The sequence below is a fragment of the Phalacrocorax carbo genome, chromosome 7, assembly GCF_963921805.1.
Source record: "Phalacrocorax carbo chromosome 7, bPhaCar2.1, whole genome shotgun sequence".
Taxonomy (NCBI): Eukaryota; Metazoa; Chordata; class Aves; order Suliformes; family Phalacrocoracidae; genus Phalacrocorax; species Phalacrocorax carbo.
This window is the reverse complement of record NC_087519.1, coordinates 38,226,564-38,250,711: the sequence shown is the minus strand read 5'-3', so window position 1 is coordinate 38,250,711 and position 24,148 is coordinate 38,226,564. Positions and strand designations below refer to the sequence as shown.

Below are 24,148 nucleotides of genomic sequence, written 5' to 3'. Positions count from 1 at the left end.
CATGAACCTTGTTTCCCCCTACAGCAGCAACTCCCAGCTGAGGCCACCTCAGCTTGCCTCCCCAGCGGCCCATGGGGAATGCTAGAGCGAAAGAGTAGGAAAGTCCCTAGGGCAGTGGTTTTCTGCCTCTCTTAATTTGCATACCATTTTTTATTTCTCCCTTGGACATGCAGGCCCCGACATAATAAATTTAAGCTTCCGACAATGGCTTTCACAGATCAGGGGGAAATAGAGCTCAGAAGTGGTATGCTGACACTTGGGATTTGCAAGATGAAAGCCACCGATCTACTGTACAGGTACAGGATAGCCTGTCCTCAAAAGAAGCAGCTGTCTATGGTCCCACAGTTACTGATTAACTCCTAAATGGAAGCAGAAGGGTTGATGAGGGTTTATAACTGCATGTCCTTTGTATCCTTTTTAAAAGGAGAAACAGATGTTTCCAACCACCACAAAATTCCACTCCACCAATCTCTTGCTCTGGCTGTTACCTTGGAGCAGTGACTTCCAAAATCTGAATTAAAAAACAAACAAATTAATTGTTTGCTGGAAGATTCTGAAAAGAGTCTGTGGTGGAGAGTCAGGGGTTGAACGCATTCCTTCACACAGCAGCACGTCTCCTGCCTGCTCAGAATGCAGGAGACAGCATGGGACAATCCTGTCCTGACACTGTTTTTTCTGCTGGTAATCAAGGTCTTCAAGACCGCCAGTTTAACTGGAGAAGAGCCCCGGAAAGTCTTCTGCTTTGTCAGCAACACGGTCTTAAGTATAAACCCCACCACATCTGTCAAAGTTCACTGTCTAGATGCTTTTGCTAGCACTAATTTAAATTTCTAAACAAACACCAGACCCTACCAACCTGTGTAATGGTGAACAAGTCAATTTTGTTTGAGATGTTTAGGTTTCCACCCCCTTTCTCTCCTTTAAATCGATGACACCGTGGCTTAAAAAAGGAAAAAGGGAGGGGGGCATTTTTGAGTGCTGCCTGCAGATATGCATTTGTATGCATTTTCCATCTTTTAACTAACCAACAGGAGGAAAAAAACCTTAATTTTTCTAGCAGCCTGCTGTGATATAAATAAAAATAATAGGTACATTCACAGATTTTGAACTTTTTACAGCCACTGCTGCAAAAAGCAATTTTAATTTATAACCACGAAGTCTTGCAAAACATATAACGAAGACATAATAAAATGGAATGTTTATCCTGTGGCTCCCATTAGACCTCTTCCGTTCGATGGTTGTAACTAATGACTTGTTTTTCCACTTTTGTATTGGAAGCCTTATTATTGGGCTGCACAGAGCATACCTTATTTGATTTCCCTAGCAATGCCTGCATCTCTTGCTGAAGCCTGCAATTAGATGTTTATGAAATAGTATTAAAAAGCTGCATAATCTCGTCTGTGGTCAAAAATAAAAAAAAAAAAAGCCAGCAACAAACCAGCCCTGTTTGTATAATATTATACTGAGTACAATAGACTAATGTTCACTCCAGTGCATGTGTCCTTTTGACTAACCACTTCTATCTGACAACCTTTTTTTGGCAACAGAACACATTGTACTTTTTGGATAATTGACTGTGGAATATGATGTTGTTTATTCAAAAGCAGGTCACACAGAACTGAGCTTCCAGTTGTCTTTATCCTTTTACCTTTCTTATCTTTGGGTTGTTTAAATTTATGCTGAATTTCTTTTAATTACACATATGGTTTTAATTGCTGTGCTGTATTTATTCACCAGAAGGTGACCTGATGGTGAAAGGGTAAAGAAAGGTGCGTGGGAAGCTGAATTCAGATTTGAAAACTATATTTGGACACATTTATTGGTGAGCAATCTCACAAAGAAACAAACACAAGCACATGCATTTCCAAAACCCCCTGTTATCTACAGGGCCCTGCCTGCCTGCAGTACAACCGCGCTGATTCTTTGTACTTGAAATCTACTAGAAAGGCTCATCCACCACCTGCTCAGTGATCTGGAAATTCAGCAGCAGCAGAAGCCCCAGTTTTAAGCTCAAGTCTTGGGGGACAAGCACCCTCAGGGAAAATGATGTGGGAACATATAGAAGTCATGAAAAATCTAGATTACGGAAAATGCAGTTAAAGAAATGGGTTCAGGAGACAGTTTTAACTGAAGTACTCAAATGAGGCCATGAAAGAGTTGATGTGTTTCTAAAGCATGTTCTTGGGATGCAGCCTGGGGGAAGAGAGGTCACAAATAAGTATTCCTTAACAGGAGGGAGAAAGGACTTTGATGCAGCAAAGGAAACAGAAGAGCCTTCGTCTAACACAAGCTGGAGAAGGAGGTGCAGGACACCTCTCTGATGCTGATCATCAGACCAGGGGAACATGATGGTCACCTGGGACTTCAAGTCTGCAAGATACTCATGAAACTGAGGCTTAAAAGAGCACAAATATTGCAGGGCATGTCTTCATGTAGATTTCTTTGGTCATCTGACTTAGTCTGAAAAATAAAACCCACCAGGCTTCCTGGTGACAGCCTAGAAGGAATCTATCAGTGGCTTATACATAGCAGAAGCTTCCTTGGCCACTTATGCATTTCTTTTCCCTGAAAAAGCCATAAGTGTTCACTTCAAGCTTTCTCACAGCAACAACAGAAAAGGCGGCGATTCATTTAATGAGTGACCAGCTGCCACAAAGCTGAGGAAAACCCTGAAAAAAATATCCTTTAGGTGCTGGTAAAATAGCGTCTAACTAGGCAATAACAGGATGAAAATTATTATAGCTAATCTGCTCTATTATAGCTCAGGTGTGGTTCCATTTCACTGATGACTAAAGTAATCCTAATACGTCAGTTTAAGTTACTGCCAATTCATTTGAGGAAATATTGTTTATTTGTTTAGAAAAAGATTTAATGGGGGGGGGGGTGAGTGATACTGACAGTAATAATAATTCATCTGTCTGTGCTGGTGCTAAACCACACCATGGAAAATCCTTGCTAATGCTCGATTGATCAGCTAACACACAGCAGCTCTGCTCTTCTAATTTGTTTTATGTAGCTGACTTTAGACAGCACATTTCAATCTGGACTATTTTGAGGATCCATGTAAAACTAAGTCACTGCCCTATTAGTGTGGATAAAGAGGGATATGAATACTACTTGCTACAAGACATGGTTCATCCAATTTTTTTTCAAGCAGACATAATACACTGCATCTGGAACAAAGAATACAATGTGATTGGAAAGTTTAGAGCCCTTAAATTAATTCCCTAGACAAAAAGTTGAGGCACCATATTCATAATATCATGTTATGTAACTTGCTCTGGAGCCAGGCAGCTACTAAGTGAAATAGTATGAGTTATAAAAACAAAATACTGTTGTGAAAACAATTTTACAGCTTTATAATTCACTATTATTTTCATTTAAGAACAAAACTGTCAGTATAATTGCAGATTCTCTTTGCCTTGCAGGAATTCTTTCAGCTTGTGATAGGAAACCTCCTTTTTTTTTTTTAACTTTTTTTTTTTATCAAAGGCTGCTATCTAATTTACTATATTGTGTTTCTATATAGTTATTCAGAGGTAAATCTTAACAGGGAGCCCAGTATGTGGTGGTCTAAGTTTAGTACCAGAATATTTATGATCAGTAAATTTAACCATGTATTACCAACTACTTTTTACCACTACTCTTGGAGAAAAAAAAATTATATCAGCAGGATTATAGACTACTTTCTACTCTTTATATCTATTTTATCTATTTTAGGTGGGATCCTACATGGCTTGCACTGCTCACTATGCACCATGACTATTTCCTAACTTGCCTACTCATAGAAATACTAGGCTCAAGAGTCTAGTTCTGGACAACGATGCCTATCAATGGAGAAATGAATCATCTTTTAAATTGTGCACAGCTCCCTACACAAAGCGGTGCTTCACTAACCAACCGTTAGTGAAATACGTGTACATGTGCCATTAAGAATTGGATTAAGACCACAAATATGCTTCACAGAGGTCAGCGGAAAAATCACTCAAATGTAGGATGATCTGCTCCATATGACATGACCAAAATATCACATCACCCAAAGCACCACTATGATGCAAGTAGTTCCTTGTCTTATCACCGGCATTACCATCGGGTCATAAGCCCGAATAGTTTCACACCAACAGGGCAGCCAGAGCCCTTCTCACCTCAAACAGAAGAGCCATCCAATGCCACCAAGTTGCTCCATGTCTCCTCATTATCCCCAGCTGGGGCAAGTTTCCCTACCATTCACGTCCTAGCTTCATTGCAATAAACTTGACAATGACACAGAGGTTATTTGGTAGAAGAACAGCTTCACCATATGCTCTGGTGCCTTGGCTTTGGAAGAATTATCATGTGGTTGGATTTGAGTGTATTTTAAAACGGAAGGAAACAGCTCCTCCAGTAATCAGTGGCACCACCATATACTACAGCTGGAGTATGCCTGCGAATTAATTAAGGGGCACTCACTTTTATGGGTGCTACTTTTTGAACTGAAAGCCATAAACCAGTAGCAAGGCCAACCATCCTTGCTTCATTGTGCTACAGACCAGGCTGTCCATTAGAGACCCCAGCTCCGCCAGCCCCAGGGTTCAGGAAAGCACCATTGCTCGAAAACCAGACAGCCTCCCCATCAGATGTTTCTTTGTACCTACAGGTAAATATACACTCACTACATTTTATGGCCTCAGATACAAAATCTCTATCTGTTAGACTCTAACATCACCTGGCAGTACCTGTCAAGGCAGACACTTGGTTATCAAGAGTTAAACAGCACAGAAACAGAGCCCTTAATTAACTTCAAGGTTGCCCCATGCCTTATCGTGTATAGAGGCATTGTCCTCAGCTTATTTTAAGAAGGAGCAAGAAAGAACATCCAGGTATTATGCCAAAAGCCTCTTTCTCAATTATTCCTCTTATATTACTAACACATTGTGGCTGACTAAAGGCTAAAGCTGCAAAAGCTGCATCCTGAAGCTGTAAATTTAAGTTGGTTACTCAGTATGTGCTGACCTGACTTACTCCTGTAACTGCAGGGTCCCTCTTATCTTAACTTTAAGGTAATTGTTTGGCAACTTGTTGTTTTTCTATTTCAGGAAATCAACTCAAATATATGATTCCTAAGAGACAAATCTGATTAACTGCTCTGTCTTCAGCTGGTTCCTGGTAGTATATGGAGTGCTTAAATAATATAAATACAATACAAGGAACAAACAGTAAAGTTCTGAAATGAAAATGTTAAATGTGTTTCAAGCCAAGAATTGCGCTCTTTCAAAAGTTTAGGGCGTAAACCAGACTGTTGGATTCCTGCAGTCAGGATAAGCACACCATTCTTAAAACACCTCTTTGCACCTCCTGCCAGCTTCTTTTCACCTGAAAATCCTGAAGAAATCCAAAAAGATTTTGATGCAGAGATCTATAATACCTTGAAGAGAAAAACATCATTGTCAATGCCACAGAGTACCACCAAGTCTTAACTCTGAGCTTCTCATCTTATTGTTAAACACCACTGCCTTCTTCCCCTCCTCCTCATTTTAACAGAAGCAACAGCATTTAATTTAATCCACCCAGAAGCAATGACAGAGTCAGAAGCTGATATACAGCTAGTGTTGGTTAGAACTGAGAATTACTGTTTTGTGAAGAATGTCAACATTTTGACATTTGTTGCTATTCTCAGGGTAGAAAGGAACTACATATTCATCTGGAAATTTTGAAATGTCCCATTGAAATAGCAAATTTAACTCTGAATTTTGGAATTTCACCTTTAATTTCGTTTTACTTTAGCTTTCTGTCTTTTCTAATTCATTAAATGCCCAAGTAGAATATTTTAAATAAGCTTTTTTCATTTTACTTGGTGTTGCTTTATTTTAGCATTTTTAAACTATGGGAAGCCACTGTCTCACACTGACAGAAAACCAACTTCAACCATCATTTTACGCCATCTCTGAATTCCACCCAGTGGAAATTTTCGATATTTGACTTTTCGGAAGAGGACACTTGGGTGGAGATATGAGATTTTGGGGGCGAAGACACTCAGGGGGAGGCAGGCAGTGTACAGCAAGCTGCCTGCCTTTCTCCACAAGTAAAAAACAATGCTAAGGAAGAATATACCCCTGTGACAGCAGGAGGGAATCTGGCAGATTGCATTTATTCAATTGCAAAGAACAAAAAATTCCTAGTCACTAGATTAACAGCAAACAGCAAGAGCATTAGTCTCAGTTCAAACGCAAGTGCCGGAGGTATCTACTTTATGTGAGTAATGGCAGACTGTAAAAATTATTAAACCAGTACAAGAGAAGTGCATCAGTCCTAGCAAAGAACACTGGTGAGCAGATGTTTCTGAGGCAAAGATGAAACTTCCAAGCGAATGTCTCCATCACAGGTATTAAATCAGTGGAAAAACTGACAAAAGCTGTGTAAAATGAGAAAACAGCAAGCTGTCACAGTCCCCTTTTGGGCACTGCAAGTTTCATGAGACTGTGTCGATGCTGGTTCCATCGGGCAGCAAAGAAACACCACCTCCAGCAGTGAGGAAATGATGCGATGGTTGAGGTCTGCTAATCACGGGCAGCCACCACTACCTAAACCATGCCAAAAGCATAAGATGCCTCATTAATTTAACCTCCTGATCTCCAGTTGTGCCCCCACTTAATTCCCACGGTGTGCTCCTAGAACAGCGCACAACACTGAAGGGCTGTCTGAAGAGGAGGCCATGCTCCGTATGCACTGATTCCTGTATATGGGACAAAGGGACTCATGGCTAGTGTGGGCTACATGCATTAGGGAACTCGTACACTTGTGTCATGTTAGTGAGAACAGACACAGCTACCAAAGGGACACTGCTCCCTTAATGCTTCCAGGAAATCTGCAGCAAAGCAGCATGGTTTTGGATGCTATACTAAATCGGAGCTATAAGACACTTTTGTCCTCCCCAAATCGGAAAATCACTTGCAAGAGATCAATGTTTTATTAAGATTTCCACCATTCATGACCAAAACCACAAGCTGCCTCAAGTGTTTTCAGCGGCACCCAATCTGGATGCTAAAAATGTGCAGGTTCCTTTGGGAGGGAATGTGGTTCCCCAGACCTATGAGTAGATTCAGAAGGAGGAAGGAGAACACAAGGAATCCAAGACCAAGGAAGGACAGACCTCCCAGGTGTCTACAGTGACCACCACTCAAATAGACCAGGAGCCACATGAGATCCCTGAAAGGTCCAGAAAACCACCTGGGAGACATGCAATAGAGTCTCAAAAACACAAACATGACCAAAACCAGTGAAAGGACCTAGATCTATTTGGAGACATTAGAGCTCCACAAGCGTATTTGGTGTCTTAACCAGTTCGGCACAGAAACAACTGATGGTCAGTAGTAGGAGTTTCATCAACTCTGTTTTGTCCACAGAGCACACTTGCAGGAATTCGCCATGTCAGAAACCAGCGCTGCCATTTTTGCTTTCTATAGTGGACATCTTGGTGCCAGAAATCAGAGTATCTAATGAGTCACCCTGGTCTTGTGCTCTCTGGCCTTTGGGAGGGGAGAAGTTAAGAGAGAGGCTTCAAACTCTGACTTGGTCTGAGCAGGCACAGCACCGCTGGCAAAAGACACAAAAGCAGCCAGTTGCAGCACATGTTTCTGTGATGGTCTCATGACAACTCCACTGCTGCTCCTGAAGAAAACCCCTCCATCTACCACCCAGAGGAGAAAGCACCCGAGGTTTCTGGCTAGAAATGCCCTTGAAGCACATGAAGGTTTAAATGAGGGCATGCACTCCACCAGTTAATTTCCTAACTAGGACTTGAGCATTAATGCTAGACAGGGTGCTACAAAAGACTAAAATGCACAGAGGTTTCACGTGCATGACTCCCACTTCCATAAGTGGCCCATGGACAGAATGCAACGCGGCGTTTATTGTGAGTAAAACTCATTGTTCTCAGCGGGCTTTAATAACCAGTACAGATTATTTGCTGTTCCCATACTGATCCAGCTTTATTCTGGATCAGCAGCGACCTCAACATGATTAGTACGCAGCAAAAAACACAGAGCCACAGTACCGTGAACCTCTGCCTAGCCAGAATGCAAAATATAAACATTCCTTCTCCCCACCGCCCCCTTTAAAAACCCTAAACAAATTTAATGAAAAATTGTACCTCTCACAGTGATGGATCATGGTATGTATTAGAATTAAGGACCATGAACTTCTAATCTGAGATGGATTTTTTACAACATCCTTAATATTCTTCACACAAAGTGAGTTCAAAATTAAGAATGCGTTTTTTCAAATACATCTAGAAATTGTTTCATATTTTAAGATCATTCCCTTTCAAGAAGGAGAATTCCTAAAGGTCATCTTGCATTTTATGTGGTATGTATTAACGCCTACTTTTTACCCTGGCTTCTCAAATCAATTTCTTTAACTGAAAGGTCTCAAACCAGCCTTGAAAAGTCAAAAAAAATGCAGAAGCCAGTTGTGTGTAGGAAAATACATTAAAATTCACATTGTAGCCAACAAGTCAAATTACAGTGACAATTCTCCCTATCAGATACGTAGCTCTAATATAGCCTTCCTTTTCTCCTCTTTAAATAAAATCATTCCAGAAGTTGATTTTATGAATGAGTTAGTCTGCAAAGGAAGAGAACAGCATGCGGTAAAACTGGACAATACTGCTTCACTGGCAAAGCATACAGTGTTTTATTACTGAGCATTTCCTGTTACACTGTAAGATCACCTTCAATTCTTCACCAATTAAACTATGTATGTTACAAAGCAGCAATCAAGCAGAGTCTTCTGCCAATATGTCCGATAAGAGTTGTAAGTTCAAAAGTGAAACAGGTAATAACACAGATATTTAGCTGGTTAAAAGGGAATGAAGGTTCTGGAGGGATTTATCACCAAGCAGACGATAGTCTATTTTGCAGAGGAACTTAAATTATTTTTATAGACATATATACGAAGTATTTCTGCATGTGTATTTGCAAATGCCACGTGCAAGGGCACACACACACACACACAAAATATATATGCATATATGAAACCCCAGACTTGAGCTAAATTAAATTGTCCCTCCAGCTTTGTAATGCAAATGAGACTAACAGGCTTGTGCTGTTTGTGGTTCAAGATGATTTGCGTTTCCATAGAGATACTAACTGAACTAAAGTTTTAAAATTTTTTATATATTTAAGCCTACTTGTATCTATAAAAGTCTAAATATGGATCTGCTGTACCTCAGCACTTCCTCAGTGACTCCACTGGAACCACAGCAGTTTACACGAGTTAAGGCTGCGTGCAAATTTTGTGTCTTTCACTAATTTCCAATCTGAGCTCCATACTAAGTATCTGCAGAGCTAAGAGTTTACTTCTCTCCCCACTCCTAGCTTCTTGGTACGGAAAGGGAAGAAAATATAAAAAGCAGTCTCTTAGTTGCAAGTAGATAATATTTCAAGGACTTTTGTAATTTATCACCCTCTCTAAACTGCCTGGAGAAACATCTTTGCCTTCAAAAGTTCGCACTGTCAGGAAATCTGGAATTCAGGGAAAACAATCTGTGTGCTTCTAGTGAAAGAAATGCCAAAAGGACAAGCTTTCTGTTATGTGTCAGAACCTTCTTCCACTTTCCCTGTGAGCACCCACAAACTGAAGAGTAGGGGCGTGCTGAGACAAGCCAGGGTGAGCCTGGGCAGCGATGGGTTCATCACCCCCCTGCCTGGGCTTGGCCATCCTTATCCTTCCGTGGAGCCTAAGCCTGTCATACACTATAAGGACCCCACAAAACTAAAGCTCCTGTACCTGCCCAGAACCACATTAGAGACAGCCACCAGCAGAAGCGACAAAAGCCAGCCAGGGTCAGAGTTTGGGCAGAGAAACTAGGCAGACCAGTTTAACATTCTATCCCAAATCAGCTTTGCTCTATGAGGTCTGGGCACTGGTTCAAGTGGATGGAGGACACCCGCCATACCATCACCTGAGAGGAAATTCTGAGCCGAGCTCTGTGGGAACTCATTTCCATGTGGTTTCAGTGATAAGGTTTCACACCAGAGGTCAATCTCTGCAAATCGCTCTGAACCACAATCAAAACCAGCCCCTTGTGTATCTCCTATCTACCTGAGAAGAGGAAGGATTTGTCCAGTGAACAAGAGGTGTCCACAAGCACATGGAGCAGATGCTCATAACCAACTTCTCGTTTGATCTTGGGAGAGCCCGGAAGGAAAGACCCGAGCACAGCGACACTGTACGGAGGTCCGGCCAGCGAGCTCCTCGGGTAACATAATGTCACAGGGACGAAGCCTCCCTCCTGCAGGGTGACACTGTGCCTCTGCACATGACACTGTCTCACCCTTCGAGGCTGACAGCATTTTTCAGCCCCCACAAAAGCCTTTTTCAAGCCAGATGAGAGTTCCCTACTTCTAGCTTTTAAGAAGCCGAATGGAGGGAGACTTGCCCCAGGCCCCCGCAGGCACCATTTAAAGCCCCACACCGCCTTTCGGGAAGGGTCCGAGGGCATGTTCAGCTGTGTGGCTCTCTGCTCCCCCAGGGAGGCTGGCGAGCATCTGCATCCCCTACCTTTTGCTGCATCACAGGCGGCTGCGGGGCCAGCACCGGGTCGGTGATGTAGGTCTTCTTTGTGCCAGGCGGCTGGTAGAGCCCGGGAGGAGCCTGGCCCACGGTGTTACTGGCAGGATACGCTGGCTCAACCTTCCAGGTGCTCTGTGGCACATAGGGCGCTTCGGAGCCGTTCCTGCCTCCATACCCCCCATAGTAGGGGTCCTGGTAGCGGCCCTGTGGAGGTGCATAGCCGTAAGCAGGCTCCGAGGGCCGGCCAGGCGGCGGGGCGTAGCCGTAGTCGGGCCCGCGGGGCTGCGGAGGGCCGTACTGCGGGGCACCGGGCGGGCGGGCTGGCGGGGGAGCGTAGGGCTGGCCGGGCCCGAGGCTGCCATAGTGCGCGGGCTGTGGGCCGGGTGGCTGGTAGTGCGGGCTGGGCTGCGCCGTCCTCACCTGGATGTTGAATGCCGGGCGGCTTGGGGTGGAGGCCGTGGCGTAGGAGGCTGGCACTGGCTGAGGCTTCAGGGTGCCAACGGGAGTCACCGGGATGGGCGCCGGCTGCCCCGGGCCCTTAGTGGTGGACTTCTTGGTGGCGGTGAGGGGAGGCTGGTTGGGGATGATCATCCGCTTGTGGCTGGTGACGGGGGTGGACACGGATGGGGTGGTGGCAGCAGAGCTGCCTGAGGTCCCAGATCCCTAGGGAGCAAGGAGAGAGAGCCGCAGCGTCAGCAGGAGGGACGGCTCGGGCATCAGGTTGAACAGCAAGGGGTTAAGTGGAAATGGGGGTTTTACAGTAACATCTGTGCAGCAACTCAAACTGCTTAGGAAAACAGGAATGTACCTGAGACCACACGGTATAAAATGGTAATAGCAACCCAACCTTTCCCTGCTCTGACAGAACCGGGACAGCACCGTGGCAGCCCAGCAGAACTGCCACACATGCCATTTCGTCTCTCCCTGGAGTTTTCTCCTCCGCCTCAGAACAAACAAACAAAATAAAAGCAATAAATGCAAGAAAAAGGGAGACTCGCTAGAGAATAATTAGGGGAAAACGTAAGCATTCCTGTGAAAATGACAGTGCTTTGAAAAAGAGAGAAAATGAGATTACAGTTTCTACGGAGACATGAAATTCCTTGGGTCCCTAGAGCACTTGTGGGGCACTGCCCCCGATACGGGAGCTCCTTTAACAGTGCAGGAGGCAGCAGAATGGGATGGCCTACAAGCAGCTTCCAAGCGCACGAATTAACTTAGATCAAACCAAAATATGGAGGTGTCCCTGTCTCTGGCTCTGCTCATAAGCACCGCTGGTTGAAAGCCTGGAGTGACCCCAGAGAAGGCAAATGTTACACAAGGCTCATTAAAGGGCAGAAAGCGGGCCAGGATTCCCGAGAGCTTCAGAATTCAGCTCCCACCACGGAGCTGTGTAACCCTGCACCGGTGCCCTGGGCACAGCAGTGCTTGGGCAGCCAGCGAAGAGGTTCACAGCAAGTGCTGCCGCTTCCTGAGTTTGGCCACCAAATGAAGGTTTAGTGCAGCGACGCTGTCCTAACAGGCATCATACGTACTTCTAATATACTTGTTTGTCTGGCTTACCTCTTATTTAAATCCCATGTCCAAAAACACTCGTGTAAAAGGACATATTTGTTATAGAGCTAACAATGTGAAACAGTTTCTGAATAACACTGAAGATCACCCTTAAGTCTTTTCCCTAAATCAAAGAAAAGCAAACTTGAATTTCTGGAGTTTAGGATTAGGTAAAATTTCTTGCCTCCCTGTTTTCCTTTATTCTGAAAGACTACCTGAATTTCAAGCCTTCCTACACAGAGGTGTGTTAAAGTGAAGACATGCGGTTTGACAGCATTTCTTTGCTGTTGCACTTAACACGATTGTTATATGAAGTTATATCTCATCCAAACTTCCTGCACGGGTCTTGATCTCACTTATGATTTGCTTGATAACTTGCAAGTTCTCAGCAGCCCAAAGTCAGATCATCTCAGCCCTCAGCAATGGCTGTGTTCACGCTAAGGCACATGCCACCTTTCCCTATATGACCAATCTTGTATTTGTCCCTACGTGTTCCTGCTTTATGCAGACACCCTGACCTCTACCTACTACCCCGTCACACTCTTGCTGGGACCGCTGGATAGGGTAGAGAGTGGTGGGTGCTCATGGGGACACCCCACACACAAGCTCTACCCGGGCCAGAGAAATCCTCTGCCTGGTCAGCAGGTGGCGGCAATAAATTGCTGCCAGACCAACCCAGGCCAGTGGCTGGAGAGGAACTTCAAAGACCCATTTCTCTGGGCCTACAAGGGTACCAAACTCACTTTCCATAAAAGTTGGGAGAAAGGCAGACACCCCCGGTGACATTTGGCAGCCACCAGATATGAAGAAAAGGGAGATAAGAGCAAGCCACTCAACTTCTAGCCCACAACCCACAAAGCAACCAAAGGAATAAGGAAGCTCTACTACCCAACTGGTAGCTCTTCCCTGGTGACATCCAAATACATTTTTGCTGATGCATTGGTAACGACCTTACTCCTGCAATCTCACCTTCAGGGAAAACCTCCCATGAGAGTAAACGTACCATAAGGAATCACTATAAATTAGCAAAAAACCCAAGCAAATAAGAGCATCAATCTGTCCTGAGGGATGTAAAAGGTGTGTATGCAGAGGTGGGCAATAATAAGACAGCAAACTTCTGCTGGAGAAAAACATCTCAATGTATTCAAACCCTGACCTTGTCAACGGATCCATGACAAGGCAGTACATAGACAGACTGAAGAGATTTTGAAACTGAGAGCAAGGAAGAGCTGAAGCATGTCTCAGTTGAGCTGCAAGGGCAGAGACAGGTTAAGGGTCTGGACCCCTCCATTAATACTGCTTGATTCCTCTATTTCTGACATACCTGACAAGGAGCAGGCATTCCTCCGTCCCTGTGTCAGAGCACAACTGCACGAGCACTCATTGGTAGCAAGAAAATTTGCTTTCTGTCAGAATTATTTTCCCATGTCAGCTTGGCATTTATGCCTGGGAGTGCTAGAAACTTTCCCATTTCCTCACCTATTTCATTCTTATAAATGACAGTAGTTTGTCCACTTACTGTAATGGGATGAAAGGTCCACAATGCGGCACTGTGTAATTACCACCAGAAAAGCATTTTTCTTTCCCATGTGAAGAGGGAGAAGGTAGATAATGTTTTAAAGATAATGGCCTATCGCGGGGAGGGGGAAAGCCCAAACCAAAACAACATAAATGAGCCCTATTCATCACATCTTATGTTTCTGAATGCAGACTGTGGAAGCAGATGATGACAGACCACGAGTAAATCTCTTGTGATGGAAGTCTATTTCATCCCAAGAACTGGGGGACTTTAATCTTACATATAAACATCCACATAACACTTCACTTAATGTGTTGATGCCAGTCTCCTGCCTGGACCAGAATACACCTTAAGAATGAATAATAATCCCTTCCTCCAAAAAAGCCTTCACTGCCTATTGACTGGCATTCTGAAAGGCTCTGAGCAGCTCCCATTTTTGACACTGCGAAGAGGACGTCTCCCCTCCTGTACTGGAGCCCAGTGAAGGAAGGCAGCAGGATGGGGGTCCCTGGGCCAGAAACCCAGCTCTGACATCAACTTCAGAGCAAAGGCTTGAGCTAACAAGTACTGGCTGCATTGTGGCACTCAAACCACAGGCTGCCTTGAGGAGGAGGAAGTTTGCATCAGTAGGAGTCCCCAGAGGCGCACTGCATGACTCATTCTGAATTCCTCTGAGGGTGCTGGGCAAATGTGTGATGAAAGCTGGGCTTTAGGCTGGGAGAAAAGGGTGTAAGGCTAGTTAACGTGGTGTAGTAAAGAAATGGGACAGATGAGAGGGAATGTAACACTTCTTGAGCACTGATGATTTGCAGGAACACAAAGAGGAACATCGGCTGTAGCTCCTGAGCGAAGGCACAGGTGAGGTATCACCATAAATCCTCTGCCCTTTGCCTGAGAGAGAGACTGGTGGCCACAGTCCAGCCTTCGGTATGTCGAGCCATGCACTCAAATATCACCCCAGGCTTAAACCTCTAGATTACCAATGGATTAAGAAAATACTTTATAAATGCATATGAACTATGGACAAGATTCCTGCTCTGAGGACAAGCATGTGCAGAAGGATGAAAAAAGGGTACTCAGATACCATGGGGAAGAGTGATTTCAACAGATGTCTGGAAGACACTAGGAGGGTAGGAGGGATGGATGAGGCTATAAAGATGCCAAGTAGATGAAGAGGGAATAACGAACAGAAAGCTGGATAGAACTACCTATATCACTGGGTACAGTCCCAGCAAAACAGATGACTCTCACAAATGCTTCACCCAAATGAGTCTACAGAACTTCTACCAGTGCAACCAAGTAGACTCATCCAAAAGCACATTGAAGGGACAGCCCAGAAACATGAAAACAAGTAGAAATAGGAGAAAGAAAAGGAGAAAGGCAAAGACAAAGAGTGGGTTCACAGGAGTGCAGGCATCCCTTTCTTCAGCAGCTCCTGGACAGCTCATTTCAAAACCATATTGCATTTGCAAGTGACTATCGCAGCCAAACACGCACTCTGACATCCTCTAAGGGCTGTTTTCAGAGGAAGACAGGCTTTCCTCTGCTCACCATCCACTAGATGAAACTGTCTGACACACTTCACAAGTGCAAATTAGAACCATGCTACTTACCATCAACCCCGTCTTGCAAATTCATATTTGCAAAGAGAGAGTAAACTAGAAACCCCAGGTGCTGATAACACAGAGTTGTTAAGAGAAACTAGAGTAGGAAGAAGTTAAATTCAGAACCTCATCTACCACAAGCATTATAATACAAAATCTTTTTTTTTTGTTAATGGGGAAAGCACAAGAGCCTTGTTTAAACACAGATGGAAGTACCTAAATGTACTGCCTCTTCTACAAATGAATTATCCAGCAGTTCAAATAAAGGTGAACTAATACTGACAAAATCAAGTAAAACTCAGTCAATGTGGGAGGAAAAAACCCCCAAAAGACTTCTGAAAAAAAGTTACCATGTGTAACTATGAGGGGAATAATTTTGTTTGGTAACTCCTGTCCTGTCTTCTTAAATGCAGTGAAAGTTGATAAACATTTGGAGGAGTTTCTTGCACCAACCATCATACAAGAAGTCTGTGGTGTTCTGATAAACCCATGCTATCCTAGAGGTCTGACTGTCAAAGCTGGGTATCTGCATTCAAAGCTACCCTGGTTGGGAAACCCAAAATCCAGAGTATTTGTCTGACTCTTCATTCTGCAGAAGTTATTTACATAGATCTTAAAGTCAATGTATACCTACAACTGAAAAGTCATCACATAGCTACTAGAGATGAAACCTGTTGTTCTACAGAAATTAGCCTATAATTCTGTAGGATTTGTCATGGTTAAATCTTGAAAAGACTATAGAATAACTATAGTCTACAGCAGGAGCACGATTCTGTATGATCAGCTGGAACCCTTATGAAAAGGACTTCATTCTCCTTTTATTTTGTGGATTTGTAGAGTATTTTCTATAGAATCCCTTCAGTTATTCAGTTTCACAGACTGGATCAAAAATGCCAACACAAAGTTTATCACATTCTAGTCAATTCTCCAGGCATTTTTCATAAAGGTACAGTTGAATAGCTTTAGCCCTTTAGCTGTCAAATTATCACATATAAAGATACATTACTTCAGCTCAGTGGTTTTCAACCTTTATGCTCGGCAGCCCCCAAATGTTTTTCAGGAGAGACAAGCTCCTTTACGGAGAGTTAACCTACTGACAGTAAACATGGTTCTTTAAGTTACCTTTCACTGAATTCTTCATAGTTACCTCAGGAGTGATCCACGGACTCCCAGGGTTTGCAGAGCACAGGTTGAGAACCATAGCTCCATAGCTCTAGCTGGGGCTGCCTTTTCTGAGCATTTCAGTCACTGTTTACTCCAGGATAGGAATGAAACAACCCTTCTTCCTCGAAAGGCAGAAACCTGGCAACTACCGGTGGGCTGAACCCAGGATGCAGCGTTCCCAGGGGGCTGCCAGTTCACAGTGCCGGCACAGCAGCTCTCTTCCTAACTCAGCCGCAATTCTGCATAGTCCACCAGCACAAGCTGGACTGAAACATGGGACCAGCTCAAGCATGTGCTAGCTGAAATCTTTTAAGTATCGCTCAGTAGCGCTGGCGGTTGGAGGCCTGGGTGGGAAAGGCAGCAAAGGGTAGAAAATTAACTTGGTTTCTCCCCACACCATGGATTGGCATTCACCTTGGCTAGCTGGGGGTGCTTAAAGTTCTCTCTGCAAAAGGCATCTCCACGGGGTCATTTATCTCATTCTAATATTGAAGCCTAAAACAGGGAAGATGAATCACCCACTGGGGGAATCTACTTCACTGACTGTAAAAGAAGCATAAAAACAGCCAAGACAAGTCACTGAATATTTAGACAGCACAAGTTAGTGGAGACAAATTCCACAATAAGAAGGTAATTTTGACGTGACTGTAAGAAGCACAGATACCTTTTCCCTGCATTAAGTGCACTGCCACTCAAGCTGAGCTAGTGCTGTGTACCAAGGGGATTTCTGAGTGCCAGCAGCTCAGACAATCAGCCAGAACCCTGCCACGCCATGCAGCCAATGCAAGACTGAGAGGCTGGGCTGCAAAGGCATTTCCAGTGTACGAAGGGAGGTGATGTGGGTGGGCCGCCCTTTCCCACCTCCACGCTGAACAGCGGCTCCCACTGGAACTGGAGCTGCTACCTTGCCAGGAGCAGCGGCTGGGCTGAGCCTCCCTCCTGTCTCGGGTAGCAGATCCTAGCTTCCCCTCAATTTAGGAAGGATAACCCCAGGGAAAAAATCAAATACTCTGCTTTGAAACCTGGGCCTTTAGGTACCTGAAAATGTGAGCAGGCATTTTACGGGGTTTCCTGACATGCAGACACATCTAACTCCTGCTGACTTCAAATTCTCTATTTGAACAAGCTGCTTTGCTAGTGATAATGTATGGCCAGGTTCCCTTGAACATATCCTCTTTTTTCTGTCTGAAATAACATCTGGGTGAAAAAGAGAAATCTGGCCTTTCATTTGGGACTTGCAGATGCCTGGAGTCCTGGTAGAGCTCCAGCTGGGTTGCTGAATGTCCAGAGAGCCCGGGCAGATGCACTGCCCCCACTCAGCGTACCTGATGCATTTTCAATATACCGGATTTTCTGGCCTTCTTTATAATGTCCAGATAGTAGGCCAAGCACACTGAGGACACGTCAGTCGCCTTTGCACTGCTGCTATATGGTGCACACAGCTAGGTTGCTAACACAGATTTCTCCTGGTGTCAAAATGCCCTTAGAATCTGGTCCAAAATTTTGAAGTCTGGTCCAAAACATTAAAACCCTCAGCCAAAACACATTTATAATTGGATGAAGCTCCTCTTTACAGTTTCATCATTCTCTCATTTCTACAGCTGACAAGTGAGTGTCACGGAGGCATGGGCTGTGCATGGATCAGTAGCACACTCATAGTTCCCAGATGTGTTTCTATGGTATTCAACTTATTGGCTTGATCACCAGAAGCTATCAAGGTATTCGAATGGATTGCTCCTAGGCATTATACCAAAAGAAGAAAAGGAGAAATCTAATAAAGTGTTCATCTCTGGTTCTCAAATGAAGAGAATACCTTACAGATGCCATAAAGTGTTACAAGAACACAACTGCTTCTGAGCTTTGATCTGTTTTTCAGCTGCTACCATGGGTGGAAAAGGAGTCCACATAGCTGTTAATGTTAATGTTCACAACCTCTTGTGCTCCTTGTGACGGTCCAGCTTGAAACACTGGGGAGAAGAGGGTGCACCAAAAGAAAAGGGGCTGACTAGTTGACCTCCAGTATTTTGTTATTGCAAACAGCCTCTCACAACTGACGTACACAGTTATAGACACACACCTTGGTTCAGCTTTCAGTAAGGGTGTCAAATGTTTCAGGCAATCTGGGTTTCCACTTTCAAACACTCCATTAATTCCAAAGAGCCTGAACACATCTGAAAAGTTTGGTCTCCAAAACACAACAGTGTTTGGAGAAGAATTTTGCTTTTCCTTCTCAGTTTCATATATACTTTTTTATTTGTTTACCCCAGTACTATCACTATGATGACTACTATGAGCTTTTTTTATTTGTTTTTCCCTTTCTGATGAGTGATCATCTGGTATTTATGAGAAGGACTATGTCAAAGACCAGTTTTAGAAGTTGTGCAAACAAGTGACCTAAATACTTCTAGTTCTGGTGGACAGTCAAGGGCCATAATTTCAGCTTAATTCATTGAAAGGGCTAGTTACGATTAAAACTTTCCTATTTAAGCAATTCCACTTGACCAGTTCAAATGCAGTAGCAACTTCATCTACAAGAACATCAGATATAAGCACGAGAAATATCTTCGTCAAAAAGCTACAGAAGGTGCCAGTCATGAGAAGTTCAATGTTTTCCGAATTAATATTGGGGTATTTCTATAATTTCCCACTCTCATCACTAAAATGACAAATTTGCGCCAATCTGGACCTCAGGAACATGCAATGGCAGCGCCCTGCACTGGCTGAATTGGTGGCACATCAACTCAGCAGTAAGTTACGCAAGGAGCTGTGCACCACGACCCTTTGGTTACATCAAAACGCAGAACTACTGAATACAATCCTGGAACAGAAGACCACAAAAAGGGTAAGGTGGTACCGTGTGAAGACAAGTCACTATATTCATGAAGCAGTGAAACTGAACTCCTTAAGGAGCAAGTTCTTTAAGGCTTAGCAATGCAGGAATGTCCAAAGCATTTCCATTCAGCAAACTAGACCCTTCTAACAGGCTGAACAAGTCTCCTTGCTTAATTTAGGCAAAATGTTGCTCTGCCTGACAATGGGGAAGCCCCTACCCTGCTATAAATAAAAACTTTGGGTAAGCAAAGTATTTTTATGCCTTTTGCTATTACTAAGCTAGTGAAGCTTAAAGTATCATAATTACACTGTCCACAGACTTAAAAACGTTATTTTCTTCCTTTTATAACTTACTATTTGTAATGGAAAAGAAGCTTATGTGCATGATAAATATGGGCAGGTGGGAGGGCTATACAGATTATGCTGCTATCCACAGATGTGTATCTTGATTATAAAAATTGGATTAAAAAGGTATAATGGAATATGTGTGAGTGAGAGGAAGGGATATGTACCTGTGAGTGACAGGATGTATTCATGTACATACATGTATTCGTGAACTCTTCTGGAGAAGTCTTCTACAACTTATATGGAAAAGTTACCATTTCCTATTGTGTGATGAACAACAGATTTAAAGACCAGTCCAAAAACTCTATAAAAGCTTCTCATTTCCTACTAAATTGCAAAGGAGTTTTAGAGTGTTTATAGAGGATGCAAGCTTTCTTCCTTTATTAAATCCAGAAAACATTAAAGGAGTGTGCATATGAACACATAAAATAATATGAAATACATATGCACTCAGACACTACTTGGTTTACTTTGTGTTACTTGTTATTTGTTTACGATTCCATGTATTTGCTGCATTGTTTGCATTTATAAACTATTTGTTTTCAAATTCCGAAATTCTATTAAACCAGATTTAAAAAATTATCCTACCAGAGGGCATAAACATTTTTGAATGTTAGTACTGTCTCCGTTTCCTGTGAAAACTATGTGGTTTTATTCTTCTTTTCCCCACCTTCTAAAGTCTGCGTGAATAGTAGTACAGAAGAGCAAAAGCATCAGCGAACAATTCTGTGTTCATACAACATCTGCTTTCTTATGGTTCACTTGAGGTCCAGAACCCACCATCATCCGCCAATATTTTTAGTGGGCTACAAAATGATTCAAGTTAGTAACTTGAGTGGTTAACAGCAGAGAAAAACTATAGAGCCTCACCAAAAAAAAGAAAAAAAAAACAGAAAGAAAAAACAAAAACAGCTCAACCAAAAAACCCATAAAAGACAGGCAGATGTGACAGAGAGGTTATTTTCCTATTAGGTCCAATGTACACCTTTCCAAAAGGCCGATGAGCTCTAACAACAGGTCAAATTTAACTGTTTTCCCAGATGGCTCCTTCTGGGAAGTGGACTGGAACGTTCCCACATTTATTCGTCTGCCTGGGTTATCACCGCTGCCCGAAATACCTTGGTCTTTCCACAGTATCATGGATTCCAAGTACATTGTTGAGAAATCTATCTGATTGGAGAGGTTTTCTTTCACCTGCTATAGCTTTTTAAATTATTCTATAGGTACCTAAATACATACACCAAGATATACAGAATTTACCCACTGCTACATATCTAGTCAAAACACCAGGGCAGTACTGTAACAAGTCAGGAAAGCAAAAAAGAGAGCATTAATTTATGGCACAAGAAAAAAATGCCATCTGTACCACAGAAATACTCAAGTATAAAACAATATAGAAAGTTACAGTATTTTTAAATTAAGGTATAGCCTCAGAATAATCCTTTTTCCTCACTGTTTTCCTCTCTTCACAGAGAACATATAATTACATTAAATGTATGGTTAATAAAGTGTTTTTCAAAATACACATTGATAAAAATTTAGAATCGTAACAGTATCACTCTAAAAAGCCTGTGTAAAGCAATGTCAAATCCACTGCCTCACCACGCTTGGTTCTGTTGCAAATGGCATTATAAATTAATCCAGTTTTCCTAAATATGCCTTGAGGTAACAAAACCCCAAGTAGCCATTGTAAGTTTTAATATAAAAAACACACATGCAAAAAAAAGCTAAAGAAAAAAATTTGCCTCTTCATTCTTAAATGGAATGCAAAAGCTGTGTTTTTAACAACTGATATTGCTGAATATGTTATATACTTAGTCCAAAAACATCAACTTTTTTTGATTGAGCTTAGTCCCACATACTAATTTAATACCAGGCTTTCTCCTAAGCCACACTCCTCTCAGCTCATCAGTTTTAGGAAAAAAAAATGTTGCTAAACTTCATCAACAATCTAATGAGCCCAATTAAGTTATGATTTATAATTTTCCCCACTTACACTGTTCTTTGACCAAAATAACATCCCAAGACATTTGCCCAATGGTTGCTGACTGGGTTAAGGTTATCACAGTCACAGCTGAGAACCAGAATATTCTTCAATACCTCTTGCTGCCTTAGTTACATTTTTTAAAAAGCGCTTTATATCAAGCCAGATTCTGATCTCAGTGACACTGGTGCCAGCTTAAGCACAACTGTTGACTCCTGCAGATTTACTCCAAATACGCTGGATGTTGCAGATCAGGATTTGGCCTACTACTGCCTCTGAATTTGGAGGGTTTTTCTCCGTACTGGGAACACAGCAGAAGTTTCTACACAAACTGTAATGAATCCTACAGATCTAACCTCCTCCAGGTAATAATCGTCTAGCTTTGCTTAAAACTGAACACATTAGGAGATCTTGGCAATTCATACTGCTGCAACCTGAAGGAAAGCAAGTGAAATTTATAATCAAGGCTAAATGTAGCCTGCATTGGACCAAATCTCAGCACGTCCAAGCACCCAGCGTGGCACGTAACTGCAGCAGCGTTGAACAGTCCTGCTCTCAGGCCAGCTGTGCACCCTGACCTGCGCACCCATCCTCAAACACTTTTGCATTAGGAATTAAAAACAAGTGTGCTAATTAAAAACAGACAGATCTATCCTCCCTCTCTCCTCACTTCTTTCCTTGTGGTGGATGTATAAATGCATAGTGATGGCTATTGGGATTTAGAGCCTAACCAATTTTGACAATTTTAACTTCAGAATTTGAAACAGTGACTTTCTAGCCCTGGGGCAGGAGTGCTAAATGCTAAAAACTTTGGGACCAGGGAGTATTAATTTAGTCCTTCTGAGCAGCTTGGCTTCAACAATGTTCTAACAAGGGCTCAATGCTCTCCAAAACTCAGCAGTGGACGCCCAAAAACTGCAAGGAATTTTGGATCCAATCCGGAGTTTCGTGGCTTTCGTTCTTGTTTGTCACAGGTCAAATTAAGCTCCAAACCTGAACTTGAGGGGAGTGGGGAGATTTCAGGTCTGGGTCTGAATTTATGGTGAGATTAAATCGGATTTCATTTTTAGCTTGCAGTGCATCTTTTTTGTTTGTTTGTTTGTTTGTTTTTTGCAGTTCATGACGTATTTGTATTTTAAGAAAAAAAAATTATGCATGGAGCAAGCATCCTGGCATCACAAGTCATCAATAAATCTCTTTTCCATAACAACCCACAAGAATTCACTGGAGGACCCAATTGTTAAAACACAAAGCAATGACATTCTATAAGCTTTCAGAAGTATCATTCTAGCCCTTGTGGACTCGTTGAATTCTCTAAATGAGTCACTGGCCTCTCAACGGAACTGTCGAAACTTAGGTTAAGCCAGGTTAATTCCCCCCCACCTTTAATTTAGAAGTCCAGCTGCAGCACGTGGCTTTCCAGTGAAAAGATCTAAATGCAGAGCCTGTTCACCCCGAACAGGAAATCTCACGGGGCCCAAAGCTCACCTTTTCCTAAAAGCTAGAGATAAGCCACACTACCGGGAAAATATGTGATTTCCAAAGCCTCATCAGCCATGTGATGTAAAAATCAATATTCTTCACACATGGCACAAATCACTTTCTGATAAAGGCCAAAGGACCATAGCTGAAGTTACTATGGTTGGGGACGGGGAAAGGGCAGCTGTAAGAAATGGGGGATCTCCTGATCAGACACTTTAACCAGAGCAGGGAAAAGGGGGACACCAGAAACAACCCTTCTAACCAAAGCAAGCGAGACGACGTGTTATTTGGGGTTGGGCTCAGGGCTTCAGCTAGGTGGGACATGGAGGGGACACCCCCTCTGCCCTGCATGCTCTCCTGGGTGGGAAGTGAGGTGATGGGTACTCATTCTCTCTGTCCAAGGCTACTTGTGACAACCACAGCTGGCAGCACAGCATCCTGCTTTAGCTACCTTGCCTCTAATTAATCACACCATATCAGCTACACGGCAACCCCAAAAATAAAGTTTTTGCTGTGCAGATGCAGTATATCATACCCTTCATAAAGGGATAAACTATGCTGAAAGTAGCTCAAGTTTTTGTGTTCCCACCACTACTCTGCCAGAAGATCATCTGAAAACTTCACTGCTTCATTTGTTAGAAAAAACCTTAAATTTCCAGGCTAAATATTTCATGTCCAGTTTGTCCTTAGGAACAGATACAACAAACAAAAATCACAGGAGATCATGCCATTGCTTTCGATGGTCTATACAAATTTGGTTTAAAACAGTGAACTCTCTTTAACCTTCCAACAGCACTACAGTTTTCACCACTGAGAATATATCCTAAGGAGGAAAGGTTTTGCCTCAGCTGTAATTAATTCTTTTTTAATAATAAAAGAAAAGCCTACCAACATTTTTTTAAAAAGGAAAAGATAGAAAAGGAAAAAAGGAAAAACAAAAAAGAAAAAAGGAAAAGGAAAAAAGGAAGAAGGAAAAGAAAAGAAATAGTTTATCCTACTACTACTGCAGAGAAATATTTAGCTGAGGATTTTGGACTTCATTTAAAAGAAAGTAGTTTTCACGATTGCAAAAAAAGCTTAAAACATGATAAAAGCTGAACAGCCTGATGGAAAAAT

The 24,148-nt window shown here is 42.7% G+C and overlaps 1 protein-coding gene across 6 annotated transcripts in view; it reads right to left on the bottom strand.

Annotated features, from left to right (window-relative positions):
- Positions 1 to 24,148, bottom strand: part of LPP (LIM domain containing preferred translocation partner in lipoma) — a 356,036-nt gene that overhangs the window by 121,883 nt on the left and 210,005 nt on the right. For 5 of the 6 annotated variants that reach the window (XM_064457579.1, XM_064457578.1, XM_064457582.1 and 2 more), the window contains one exon: positions 10,540 to 11,214. In XM_064457579.1, coding sequence (XP_064313649.1) covers positions 10,540 to 11,214 — 675 coding nt within the window. The remainder of the gene's footprint in view (positions 1 to 10,539; positions 11,215 to 24,148) is intronic. The other variant, XM_064457583.1, reaches the window with a different exon arrangement.